At 43.4% G+C, this 13,606-nt stretch overlaps 1 protein-coding gene across 2 annotated transcripts in view; it reads left to right on the plus strand.

Moving 5' to 3' along the window:
- Positions 1 to 13,606, plus strand: part of OPN4 (opsin 4) — a 120,166-nt gene that overhangs the window by 69,451 nt on the left and 37,109 nt on the right. For both annotated transcript variants that reach the window (XM_040320519.1, XM_040320518.1), the window contains exons 5-6: positions 5,790 to 5,961; positions 8,259 to 8,420. In XM_040320519.1, the coding sequence (XP_040176453.1) occupies positions 5,790 to 5,961; positions 8,259 to 8,420 (334 nt within the window). The remainder of the gene's footprint in view (positions 1 to 5,789; positions 5,962 to 8,258; positions 8,421 to 13,606) is intronic.

Below are 13,606 nucleotides of genomic sequence, written 5' to 3' on the forward strand. Positions count from 1 at the left end.
TTTTTGCTAGGATCGGTAACCCCAGGAAGCTCAGACTCGGGCTCGCCTCGCAGAATCCACAGGCTTGGTTTACTTACCTTGTCCCTGGATCCAGCGATGCCACTGCGCTGTGTGAGCGAGCGGGACCTCGCTTGATTCACACAGTGCCTCTGTGTGCCGCCGATCTCCGTTCCCTGCGACGTTATGACGCACGGGAGCGGAGAACGGCGCCAAATTCAAAAAGGTAAACAAACACAATACATACAGTATACTGTAATCTTATTGATTACAGTACTGTATGTAAAAAATACACACCCCCCTTGTCCCTAGTGGTCTGCCCAGTGTCCTACATGTACTTTTATATAATAAAAACGTTTCTTTCTCCCTGCAAACTGTAGATTGTCCATAGCAACCAAAAGTGTCCCTTTTTGTCAAAAATGGTTTTAGAGCAGCTAGAAAACAGCGATAATAAATTATAATCACTTGCAGAATTGTCCGATAGCGATTTGTGGGGAAATTCGTCATAAAAAAATAAAAGTAATGACAGCGACAATTCTGCAACTGAGCAAATTTCAGTGATTTTGAGTTGATTACATTATTGAATAATTTTTATTATAATTATATTATTATTTGTTATAATTATATATAAGTAGCATCCCATCAGTCCAGCTCCTCCTCTTTACTGATTTATAGCGATATCAGGAGCAGTCCTAATGCATTCTCATAGGAGGAATTAAATAAAGTTCCATTTTCATTATTGACATTTTAACCCAGCAGTTGCCCTCATCAAACATGGTGCATGCCTTCCACCTTGCAGTCAGTGGGGTTGATTTACTAAAGGCAAATAGACTATGCACTTTAAAAAGTGCAGGTGCACTCTGCAAGAGCAGTTATTTCAGAGCTTAGTAAATGAGCAGAAGCTCTGCTGAATTCCATCATCCAATCATGTGCAAGCAAAAAAAACATTTATTTTAAATTTTCCTTGCATGTGATTGGGTATTCTTTGAAAAGTAAATCTTTACCTCGTTTACTGAGCTCTGGTGCAGCTGAACTTTGCCTTTAGTAAATCAACCCCAATGCGTCAGTCAACCACAGGGCGTTAACTACCCTGCAATGCACATGATATCACATACATTGCCTGCCTGCATAATAAACAAAGTCGAAGAAGAGGGGGTGTGAATAAGTCTGTGTGGTCATGTGACTGTTAAACAACACGCATATACATGTAAAAAACAGGTAAATAACCTTTATTATATAAAAAACTACAACATTCTATTTGGGGTATTAACCAATACCGGGCATTTTCACCCCCTTCCTGCCCAGGCAATTTTAAACTTTCAGCGTTGTCACGATTTGAATGACAATTGCGCGGTCGTGCGACGTGGCTCCCAAACAAAATTGACGTCCTTTTTTTCTCACAAATAGAGCTTTCTTTTGGTGGTATTTGATCACCTCTGCGGTTCTTATTTTTTGCTCTATAAACAAAAAAAGACTGACAATTTAAAAAAAAACACAATATTTTTTACTATAATATAAAAAAAATCCCAATTAAAAAAAAAAAATAATAAAATTCTCAGTTTAGGCCGATATATATTTTTCTACATATTTTGGTAAAAAAAAAAAATCGCAGTCGTATAGTGATTGGTTAGCGCAAAAGTTATAGCGCCACACAAAATAGGGGATAGATTTATGTTTTTTTGGTTTTTTTTTACTAGTAATGGCGGTTATTTGCAATTTTTGTCAGGACTGATGGGACACTTTTGACACTATTTTGGGACCATTCACATTCATTCAGCGAACAGTTCTATAAATATGCACTGATTACTGTATAAATGTGACTGGCAGGGAAGGGGTTAACACTAGGGGGCGATCAATGGGTTAAATGTGTTCCCTGGAAGTAATTCTTACTGGGGGGACTGACTGGGGGAGGGGGCCGATCGGTGTCCCTAGGGACACACCATCGGTCTCCTCTCCCTGACAGGACGTGGATCTCTGTGTTTACACACAGAGATCCATGTCCCTGGCTTTGTAAATGGCGATCGCGGGCACCTGGCGTACATCGCGGCTGCCAGGCACGCGCATCGGCACCCACGTGACGAGGGGGCACAGCTTTTCCCTAATGCGCGCCTGCGGCGGCATGCAGGGAACTAGTAAACAGGAGGAGGTGCAGGGACACCCTCCTGGCAATTGAGCGCTGCGCTGTAGACGTCTTTTGTTTATAGCGCAAGCGTGTAGTGGTTAAAATTGTTGTTTATGCTAGTGTGTACAGTACAACTGCTGGGGGACATTTAAAAGCAAACATTTAATGTTTCTCAAAAGCTATATACTAATCAGATTAAGTATTTTTTGGCATTTGGTTTTCAGTGCCACAACTTAGCTGAAAACAAAAACAGGCTTGCAACGTCAATGGTATTTAAAATGCGTGAATGGTGTAAGAGAAGAATTATATGCAGAAAAGAGCACAAAGTGGGCATCAACTGTGTGCTGGTGTTCACGTGTTCACAGCAGCCAAGAACAGAGACAGTGACATGGAGTTGGGACTTTAGACTTAACAAAGTGTAACCATCTTGGTGCTATGCAGCTAGACAGCACATCATGGGTGGCCAAATTACCTAAGTAGAGCATTACTTTTGCCCAAAGCTCCAACCATACAAACAAATGCCTCTCTTAAAGTGATTGTAAAGTTTCGCGTTTTTTTACCTTCATGCAGCACCCCCCCCCCCCCCCCCCCATAATACTTACCTGAGCCGATCACAATCCAGCAATGCGCATGACAGCCTCGGCTCTCTGGGGACTCTCACTCCTCATTGGCTGAGGGAGCAATGGCTCCCATTGCTGTCAATCACAGTCAGTGAGCCAATGAGGAGAAAGGGTGGGGCCTAGCCACGGATCTGTGTGTGAATGAGCTTGCTTGGGTGCCCCCATTGCAAGCTGCTTGCTCTGGGGGCACTCTGCAGGAGGGAGGGAGGGGCCAGGAGCTGGCAGGGGACCCAAGAAGAGGAGGGTCAGGGCTGCTCTGTGCAAAACCACTGCACAGAGAAGGTGAGTATGACATGTTTGTTATTTAAAAAAAAAGCAGAAATGAGAAGTTGAATGTATATACTAATTATGCTTACATTGGTTTGAAACTATTGAGGGGGAAGGGGACAAACTTAAATTAAATGTTACTTACATTTATTTATTACGATATCTGAAATCACTATAATAGTTTAACCAAAAAAATTATTTAATTACGTATTTAAACCAAGTACTGTATATAATTTCCTTAATTTGTATATGATCTTGTCGATAACACACTTGGGGGTTGATTTACTAAAACCGAATACAAAAATTGGTGAAGCTCTGCATAGAAACCAATCAGTTAATTTTTTTTTTTTTTGGGTCAAAGCTTAATTAACCACTTTAATACCAGGCACTTGCATCCCCTTCGTGCTCAAGACAATTTTCAGCTTTCAGCACTATCACTGTTTAAATGACAATTGCGCGGTCATGCTACACTATACGCAAACAGAATCACCTCTGCGGTTTTTATTTTTTGCTAAACTAATAAAAAAAGACCAAAAATTTGGATTTTTTTTTCTGTAAATAAGTATGTTTTCTCTTTCACTGATGGGCACTGATAAGGCGGCACCGATGAGGTGGCACCAATGAGGTGGCACTGATAAGCACTAGTAGGTGGCACTGATGGGTGGCACTGATATGCAGCACTGATGGACATTGATAGGCGGCACTCATGGGTGGCACTGGTGGGCACTGATGGGCACCGATAGGCAACACTGATGGGCAGTGAAAGGCTGCACTGATGGGTACTTATGAGTCGCACTGATAGGCGGCACTGCTGGGCACTGATATGTGGCACTGATAGATGGCACATATAGGCATCACTGATGACACTGGCAGGCATTGGGGATGGGCACTGATTTGCTGCTGCCTGGGCACTGATTGGCATTTCCCTGGTGGTCTAGGGTGGCATACCTGGTGGTCCAGTGTGATGGCCATCCCTGGTGGTCCTGGCGGTATCCTGGTGGTCTTGGGTGGGCATCCGAGGAGGGGCTGCGCTTATAACAATCAGCAAAGACCCCCCCTGTCAGGAGAGCAGCCGATCGGCTCTCCTCTACTCGCGTCTGTCAGATTGGACACGGCTAATCATCCATCGAAGGGTCTTTACCGAGATCGGTGTAGCGGTGTGTCAGACTGACACGCCGTACCACCGACCGCCACGATTATCCTACTGGACGTCATATGACGCCCAGTCAGGATAACTGAACCACCGCCCCACCGTCATTCTGCTATAGCCCGGGCAGAAAGTGGTTAAACAAGCTGAAAATAGAAGCTGATTGGATACCATGCAGAGCTGCACCAGATTTTGCACTCTCCAGTTTTACTAAATCAACCCCACGGTGTCTTAGAATAACAAGACAAAGAAGCAAATCAGAGAAGTTCATTGTTAGTGTTTGTACTTTAAATGAGTTTTCGTTTTCTATTGTTTGTCAAAATTTTCGCAATTTTGGTTGTAAACCCGTCATTTATTTAGTTGATTACACAGTTTAAAGCTGCCAATATTCTAGTAGAATTCTGTAGGAAACGTTTTGTTTTAGGAATGTTTGCTTGATTTTCTAACCATTAGTTGGGTCAAATCAATGTTAATTTTCAACTTTAGTGAAGAGAAAATTTGAAGGAGCAGGATGGAAATTTTCTCTCAAACGTATTTCACACAGCGTACGCCTTTTTTGTTTGTTAAATCGATTCATTCCAAAATGAAAAGTTAAAAGTAAACAAAATATCGAAGTGCTTTTGAAGGACATGCAACAAGTCATGTAATGCCGCGTTCACACGATCAGAATTTCCGATGAAAAAAGTCCAGAAATAGAACATGTTCCTTAAAAAAACAAACAAAAGGAAATTCCTATTGTCTGTGTACAACTCCGACGGAGAAAAAACCCAAGCATGCTCTGAATCAAGTCGACGAACGCTCAGAAGCATTGAAATCCATTTTTCTCGGCTCTTCGTAGTGTTTTACGTCACCGCGTTTTGGACGGTCGGAATTTAGTCTGACAGTGTGTATGCAAGACTGATGGAAGTCAGCTATATCGGAAAATTCCATCTGATTTTATTCCATCGGAAATTAAGATCGTGTGTACGCGGCTTTAGGTGTGCTGAGAATCTTCAAATAATGTTCATATGAATGTTAGTGCAATTCTCATTCAAAAATCTACTAGTGTATAGCCAGTTTAAAGGGGTTGTAAAGGTACCATTTTTTTTTTCCTAAATAGCTTCCTTTACCTTAGTGCAGTCCTCCTTCTCTTACCTCATCCTTCCATTTTGCTTTTAAATGTCCTTATTTCTTCTGAGAAATCCTCACTTCCTGTTCTTCTGTCTGTAAATCCACACAGTAATGCGAGGCGTTCTCCCTGGTGTGGAGTGTCTTGCTCGCCCCCTCCCTTCGACTACAGGAGAGTCAGGACGCTCTCTACATTGCAGATAGAGAAAGGAGCTGTGTGTTACTGGGCGTCCTGACTCTGACTCTGTAGTGCAAGGGAGGGGACAAGCATGACACGCCACACCAGGGAGAAAGCCTTGCATTACTGTGTGTAGTTACAGACAGAAGAACAGGAAGTGAGGATTTCTCAGAAGAAATAAGGACATTTAGAAGCAAAATCGAAGGATGAGGTAAGTGAAGGAGGACTGCACTAAGGTAAAGGAAGCTATTTAGGAAAAAAAAAATACCTTTACAACCCCTTTAAGTGTTCTATACATTTCACAGCAACAACAGAAAGCTTTCTATATAATATGTATTTTCTCTTTTCTAGGTGCTTATGTGCCTGAAGGCCTCCTGACATCTTGCAGCTGGGACTACGTGACCTTCACACCCTCTGTTAGAGCCTACACCATGCTCCTCTTCTGCTTTGTCTTCTTCATCCCCCTTTTTGTTATAATCTATTGCTACATCTTTATTTTTAAGGCCATCAAGAACACTAACAGGTGATTGACTTAACACATGTACAGTAGGTAAAACAAAACCATTATATAGAGCTAAAGAATTATCAGCTATGAAATGTGAACTCCTCACTGCTCGATCCTCCTGTCTTCTGAAATACATAAGCCATCTGGGAACCCGCTGTGCTCTGTGAGCTAGAAGATATACGTTTAATACTCAAACCAAGGTTGAAATGTTTTCAGCACCCTATGCCTCAGTACATGTGCAGCTGTGTGCAACTAACATAAAGCACATAGCTCCCATATATCAATCTCAAAAGCAGGTGTTGATACACCTAGACATTTCGACTTCTGAATCCTTCCTAGATACTTTGTTCTTTATAGTTGCATCCAGCACCCACATAGTGTCTATGACCCTTAACGACAACTTTTTTCACCATTAAAAAAAATATAAAAATGTTATAATTTGGGTGCAATAACCATCAGTCAGGCCTCGTACACACGACCGAGTTTCTCGGCAAAAACCAGCAAGAAACTTGCTGGGATTTTTTTTTTTGCAGAGGAAACCGGTCGTGTGTACATTTTTTGACGAAGAAACTGTTGAGGATCCTGTCGAGCCAAAAAGAGAGCATGTCTTCTTTTTCCTCGACGGGAATGGAGAAACTTGCCTTGTCGAGTTCCTTCGACAGCCTAACAAGGAACTCGACGAGGAAAACGATGTGTTTCGCCCGTCGAGTTCCTCGGTCGTGTGTACGAGGCTTTACAGTAAATACAATTTGCTTCATAGAGAATCACCTAAGTTACTAGCAAGCACAGACTGTGTTGCAGCCCTTCATTGTTCTTCACTGGGTTTAGAGCTTTATAAATCTATAGGATACATTTATTGACACTAGGGAGATGGGGTAAGAGCAAACGATTCCTGGAAATGGTCTGGGATTGAGAAGCGCAAAATAGAGGAGTTCTGATGTGAGCATGCATGTAGGTGACAAAAAGGTTGCCCGGCACATGCTCCTCAACCGCTTAAAGTGGAGGTTCACCCTAAAACAATTATACACCATTACATCCAGCATACTAACGACATGTACAGTATGCTGGTATTTTTTTTTTTCACTGTACATACCGTTTTATAGTTCTATTCTCACTCTCGCGGGAAATAGGCGATCCTATGAAGAGGCGTAGATGATTGACGTGCGGATAAGGCGCGTCACGCGTTCCAAAAATAGCTGAGACTCGGCTCTATACGGCGCTATACGGCGCCTGCGCACAGACTAGGAGCCGTGTAGAGCTGACTGAGCAGGCGCAGCTGATGACTCTTCAGTTGTTAAGGACGCCGTGGCCGGCTTCCCGGCTTGCTCCTTAACAATTAGCTATTCACTATGGCCTCATACACACGATCGAGGAACTCGTCGTAAATTAAACATCGTTTTCCTCGACGACTTCCTTGTTAGGCTTGTCGAGAATCTTTACAAGTTTTCTTTGCATACACACTGTCAAGACAAAATCTCGTTGTTCTCAAACGCGGTGACGTACAACACGTACGGCGGCACTATAAAGGGGAAGTTTGATTTGACTGGTGCCACCCTTGGGGCTGCTTTTGCTAATCTCATGTTACTGCGTGTTAAGTAAAAGTTTGGTGAGAGACGATTCGCGCTTTTCAGTCTGTAATGACAGGGGGCATTTTCTTTGCATTATTTTATCACAAAATGAAAATTCCTTGTAGAGTTTTTCCAGTTGTGATGGTGCAGAATTTATTCATTTTGTATGCTTTATCTCGTGGTCCCCCAGAGGGACTGCATTGGACAGGAGATAGAAAATTAGCACTGGATGCATCTTTGAATCCATACAAGACCTAAGTTACCCCAGTGGATCCTTGCTAACTAGTATCTTATGGGAGTCAGACAAGTTACAGTACACAATGATGTGGGAAGTCATAACAATGCTTATGGCAGAACACAAGTTAAAACTCAACATATCATTCTAAATGTGTAAAGTGAAAAACATTCCAGACATTTTACAGCTGTAACAGGAAATTAGGTTTTCACTCGTAATGTCCTGGTTCTGTGTGTTCCAAACTATCTATTACTACAATACAAAAATAGAAAATCACTCAAATTGTTACTTACTGCTAAAAACATGTGGGGTTGACAATCACAATAAAACAGCGAGTGCACAGAAACAGACATTAAGAACGTTTACCGATCACTTTTTTCCTGCCTCCTTTTCTTCTGTAAACTGTAGGGGTCAAGAAATACTAAGCTTAAGACAGCGACTTCAGACACACACTTCTGCTTTTTTGTGCATGTAATATTAAATTAAATAAATTCTGCATTTGTCTTTAACAGGGCTGTTCATAAAATCGGAGCTGACCACAACAAGGAATCTCAGAAACAGTATCAGAAAATGAAGACTGAGTGGAAGATGGCAAAGATTGCACTCATTGTCATCCTTCTTTATGTGATTTCTTGGGCCCCCTATTCTATTGTTGCATTGATGGCCTTTGCTGGGTATGTATACAAATGTATCACGGCCCCCTAGGGGACTGCTTAGAAATTACCTGCTCATCTGCACGGCCATGACCTGGGGAGGGGGGGAGGGGAGGGGAGGGAAAAGGGGGGGAGGGCAAGGAGTGGGTAGTATAAAACAAGAGGGGGGGAGGGTGAGGGGGCGGGGTTGTGTCAGTGATGGAGTGATGGGGGGGTGGTTGTGAAATAGCAAGGGTAGGTGTAAGAGGTGTGGGGGGGGAAAGCAAAAAAGGGGGAGGGGGGAGGTAGTGCGTGAGGAAAGGGGGGGGAAGGGGCAGTTGTGAAGTGATGGAGAGTGATTGTGAAATAACAAGGGTGGAAGTAGAAAGTGGGGTGTCTGGGAAGGTGGAGGGGGTATCCAGGAAAACCAGGGATAAGAGAAACCAGTCACCAGACAAACAATAAGGAGGCCCAAATGGGTCCTTACCATTGCTGTAATGGAAATACGCAAATTACTGGGGCACAGAGGGACAGTTACTTTCGGCCATGTATATGTTGTGCTGTATTGCCAGGGTAAGGGCAGTATTAGGCACTGGATCCAGCTGAGGAAGTCAGGGAAGAAATTAGCCATCTTATCAGATAACAGGGCAAGGGAGGGAGAGGCCAAATAGTTCAGCAACAATCTCACTTACCGTGGCTAGTAATCGTCGGCGTGTGTCCCCAGGGAGAGCGTCCATGCTAACTCACAAAGACGGCTATGTCAGCAGTTTTTGTAAGCATCCCTGGACGGCGTGTGACGTCATCGAATTGCGACGCCGCCGCCGTCCAACGTCCCACCAACCCTTGCACGTGAGTGCATGGGTGTGCAACCACAGACCCAATGGCGTGACGCCGGGTCATAGGCTGCAAACAGAGAGCCGCGATTGGTGCTCTCTGCTGGGGATGACACTCCATGCGCCAATACCGAAGGGGGAGGCCAGGCATGGGGCTCGATCAGCCAATCAAAGTGGCTGAGCTCCAAAAGCGTGCTGCTTATGGGAAAAAAAGGAAAACAAATATACAGAAGACATTTATATTGGCAATTACAGCAATAAGAATAATGAATACTCAATACATATAAATTGAGGGGGTTTTCCCCATCATAGTGCCTAGGTTGCTTCATAAGAGCTCAGAGTTTTAAAGAACCAAAACGGGGGACAAAGATTACATGAAGCAGGTCTCTTCTGATATCCATATATGTGTTGGGGCTAAAAAGAAGCCTGCATATTAGGTCGTGGTTGCAACCTATTTATAAAAATATATCAGTTGGGAGATGGGAAAGAAAAACAGTACAAGGGAGGGGAAAAAAGGAGGATTGGGGGAGCGGGGAACTGGAACAGGACCATCCTCTTAGAAAATGTTAATGTTAACGCAAAAATGGTTTGTATGAGTTCACTTCATTCAATCCTGGGAATATCGTAGCATTAAGATGCTCGATCCACAGGCATTCTTTCTGTAGAATGGCCCTGTTCCAATCTCCCCCCCCGTGGAGTTTGGGGGATTACTTCCAAAATAATAAAATGTATAACAGAGAGGTCATATCGGTGGTATAATCCGACATGGCGCCCTACTGTTGTTAATTTGCCTACATCTGAATCATATAGGTGGTCACCCATACGTTGCCGAAATTCTCTGAATGTCTTACCTATGTAAAAGGCTCCACAGATACAGATCATAAGATAGATAATGCCCTTCGTGCCACAATTGGCAGAGAAGGGGGGGTAAAAGTCTTCACCATTAGGTAATAAAAAATGTTCCCCCTCCATCACCCAAGGGCATCTTGGGCAAATGCCACATTTATAGGTGCCTCGGGTGATGTGTGGGCCATATGTTCTGTGGTGTAATGGCTCTGAGTCAATCGATCCCGCAATGAACTGGCTCGACGAAACACCATCTCAGGTTGTTGTTTAACATATTTGAGTGTTGTCCTCGGCAATAATATGCCAATTGGTTTGCAATATGTTGTTCATTGTGGTGAGCTGAGTATGTTGTAATAAATCGTACTGACTCATGGGTAAGTTTTTTTGTATTTTTAGAAGGATCATACAACAAGGAGTGCCTGGATCGGAGGCATGCCCTGTTGTAGGCCTTCTTTAAATTGGTGTGGGTATATCCACGGGCGAGGAGACGATCTCGTAGTTCGTCTGCTTGTCTCTTGAAATCTGTTGACAATGTACAGTTTCTGCGTAGCCGCAAATATTGGGCAAAAGGGATGCTTCGAATGAGGGGTTTTGGATGGGCACTAGAAGCGTACAGTAGGGTGTTTCCCGCTGTGGGCATTCTGTAGAGATCGGTGTAAAGTGTGCCGTCGGCCTGTTTGATGACAGTCAGGTCCAAAAAGGGGACCCGACTCTTATCGAACACAACCGTAAATTTTTAAATTCATTAACATTAAGCATCTGTACAAATTCAAGTAGGGATTCACTTGAACCTGTCCAAATAATGAACAGGTCGTCTATGAATCGATACCATAATAATATCTTATCCATAAATCTGCTATACATTTCGCTTGCATTGAGGAAACGTTCCCATGCACCTAAGTATAGGTTTGCGTAGGCTGGGGCACAGGAGGTGCCCATCGCCACGCCCTGGGTTTGTAGAAACAGTTCGTTGTTAAAGGTAAAGTAATTTTTTGTCAAAATAAATAATAACAACTGTAAAACAAAGTCCACCAGGGGCCAGGAGGTGTTTTCCTGTTCATAGAGGAAGAAGCCAGCCATCCTGACACCCTGCTCGTGGAGGAAGCTCGAGTAAAGAGCCTCTACATCCAAGGCCACGAGCAGGGCGTCAGGAGGGACTTGGGTCCCCTCAATGTGTTTCAACAGATCCGACGTGTCTCTGATGAAAGACGGAAGACTGGTAACATGTGGCATCAGGAAAGCATCGACAAATTTGCTAGCGTGATCTGTGAGTGAGCCAATACCTGAGACGATCGGTCGCCCAGGGGGCTTCTGTAGATTTTTGTGGGTTTTAGGGAGAGCATAAAAGGTAGGAAGACGAGGGCACTTCGGAATGAGGTATTCAAGGGTGTCCTTGTCTATTAGGCCTTTGTAATAGGCCTCAGTGCATATTGTCTTTAATTCAAAGGAAAAAGAAGCAATTAAAGTAGGGGAAATACGACAATACCAATGATGATTATTGAGTATAGATAGGCACATGTCCTGGTAGAACAAATGTGTCATCAGAACTATATTCCCCCCCTTATCCGATTGTTTAATCACGATTTCAGGGTTCTTTTGTAACATTTTGAGGGCTTTAGTTTGGTTGTTTGTTAAGTTTGGAGCAATCTTTTGCCATTCCTGTCGCTTCAGGTCACGTATTGTGGCTTGTACGAAAGACCAGATTGAAGGGCAGGTCATTAAATCGGGGAACCTCCTGGAGGGGAGGCGGAAGGGTTTGGGGGGAGGGGGGGGGAGGGAGAGGAGGGGGACACAAAGATGGAGGCTCATGGAGTGGACTGGAGTCTGGAGCCAATGAAGGCTCGGTAGGTTCAGGATTACTCTCGTCATAGAGGAGCATGAGGTCGCGGAGCGCACGGAACTCAGCCACTGTGAATTGCTTGGTGCGCTCCGCGAGCTCACGCTCCAATCCTACACGAGATCGATCATTATCAAAAATGAATTTGTAAGTCAAATTTCGAGCAAAAAGGTAAAGATCTTTGATCGTGTGTGTTACTTTAAGGGGGTCAAGAGGGCAAAAGCCCAACCCCAATTGTAGGACTGAGGACTGATCCTCAGAAAGTGCATAGGGAGTGAGGTTTATAATGTTCAGTTGGTTGTTTTGAGAGGAGTGGGTTGCAGTGGGGGTGGTAAGGTTTGAGTGGGTTTGAGGACAAAGGTATCTAAATTTCCTTGTTGTTGTTTCTTTAGGTCTAAAAAAAATGGTCTCATCACTGATTTTTGTGTATCTATTGGTCATCAGGGTAGTGTTCAGTACTTTAGGGATAGCACCATGTAATGACGTAGATATTGCCAAATTGTCTGCGGGTAGGTTGGTGTCAACTAAGTCGCCTGCTGTGGGCACACGTTTCTGAATGCTTTTGAGAGCTTTTTGTCTTTTTTATCTTTTTTAGTTAGGGGTGGCTGGGGAGGGGTGACTCCGCCATATCTTAATCTCTTAAGAGAAGATTGGGTCCCTGGTGTACTCGGGAATCGTGTGCCACTATTTTGGGAGGCCATTGAAGAAATTGATGAATCGGACTCAACTTCAGTGTTGGGATTACCGGGGTGTCTATTACGGTTAGGATTTCTCCTACCGTTTAGGCCTGAAGACCATTTATAGGCAAATCCCTCGGTATACGCAACTTTATCTTTGTTAAACTTGGTCTGTTTTTTACAGATAATTTCTTTGTTTAGGGTTTCTAAACGGAGTTTTAATTCCTTCCACTTGTCGGCGAAAACTTGATTGCCATTCAAGTGTAGAAATTGTGTGTTGGTACCTTCAATTTCTTTATCCAAGGTTGTCATATCTTGAATATATTGTGCCACTAAAGTTTTCATTAGCTCAATGCTACAATTCAATAAGACCTTTTCCCAATTCTTTTTAAATACAGGTGCAGGGTCTTTGATGGTAGGGAATATTTGTACCCGTAACCCAATAGGGCAGATATTTTCCAATAAGTATCGTCTAAAGAATTCTATGTGCCAATACAGATGTGATTTCCGTTTAAGGAAAGCATACATTTTCAAAAAGTACATTTTTAAATCATCCTCAAATTGGTGAGTATTGAGGCAGGATGTCTGAATAGTTGACATGAAACCAGACCAATCAGTGCCGAGAACCTCCATCATAGGAATATACAGAACCCAGTTTCAGTAACGGAACAGGGAGCTCAATAATGCAACTAAGCAATCACTTAGGGAGTGATAGGGTATAGTAATTAGAGTTAGAGGCACTCAAGGGGTAGGCAGGGTCCTAATCCGGGGTGGGGGGATGGGAATGGGGAGAGGAGAGGACCCTGCTTAAGAGAAGCGGGTGTGTTATCCACCCAATTGATGATTGAAGAAAAGGGTGAGTATGGCCTCTTTTAAAGTAAAAGTATGAAGAGTAAACAGGTGCCTACATCCCATTTAGTATGTAAAACAATAAGACCCAAATAATTTAGACAACATTGGCTGCTTGAGGCCAAACGAGTGTCACTAATTAGGTCAGGGGAAGAGGGAAAGGGATTTTGGTGGGGACTTTTCACG

This window comes from Rana temporaria, chromosome 8 (genome assembly GCF_905171775.1).
Source record: "Rana temporaria chromosome 8, aRanTem1.1, whole genome shotgun sequence".
In the NCBI taxonomy this organism is placed as follows: Eukaryota; Metazoa; Chordata; class Amphibia; order Anura; family Ranidae; genus Rana; species Rana temporaria.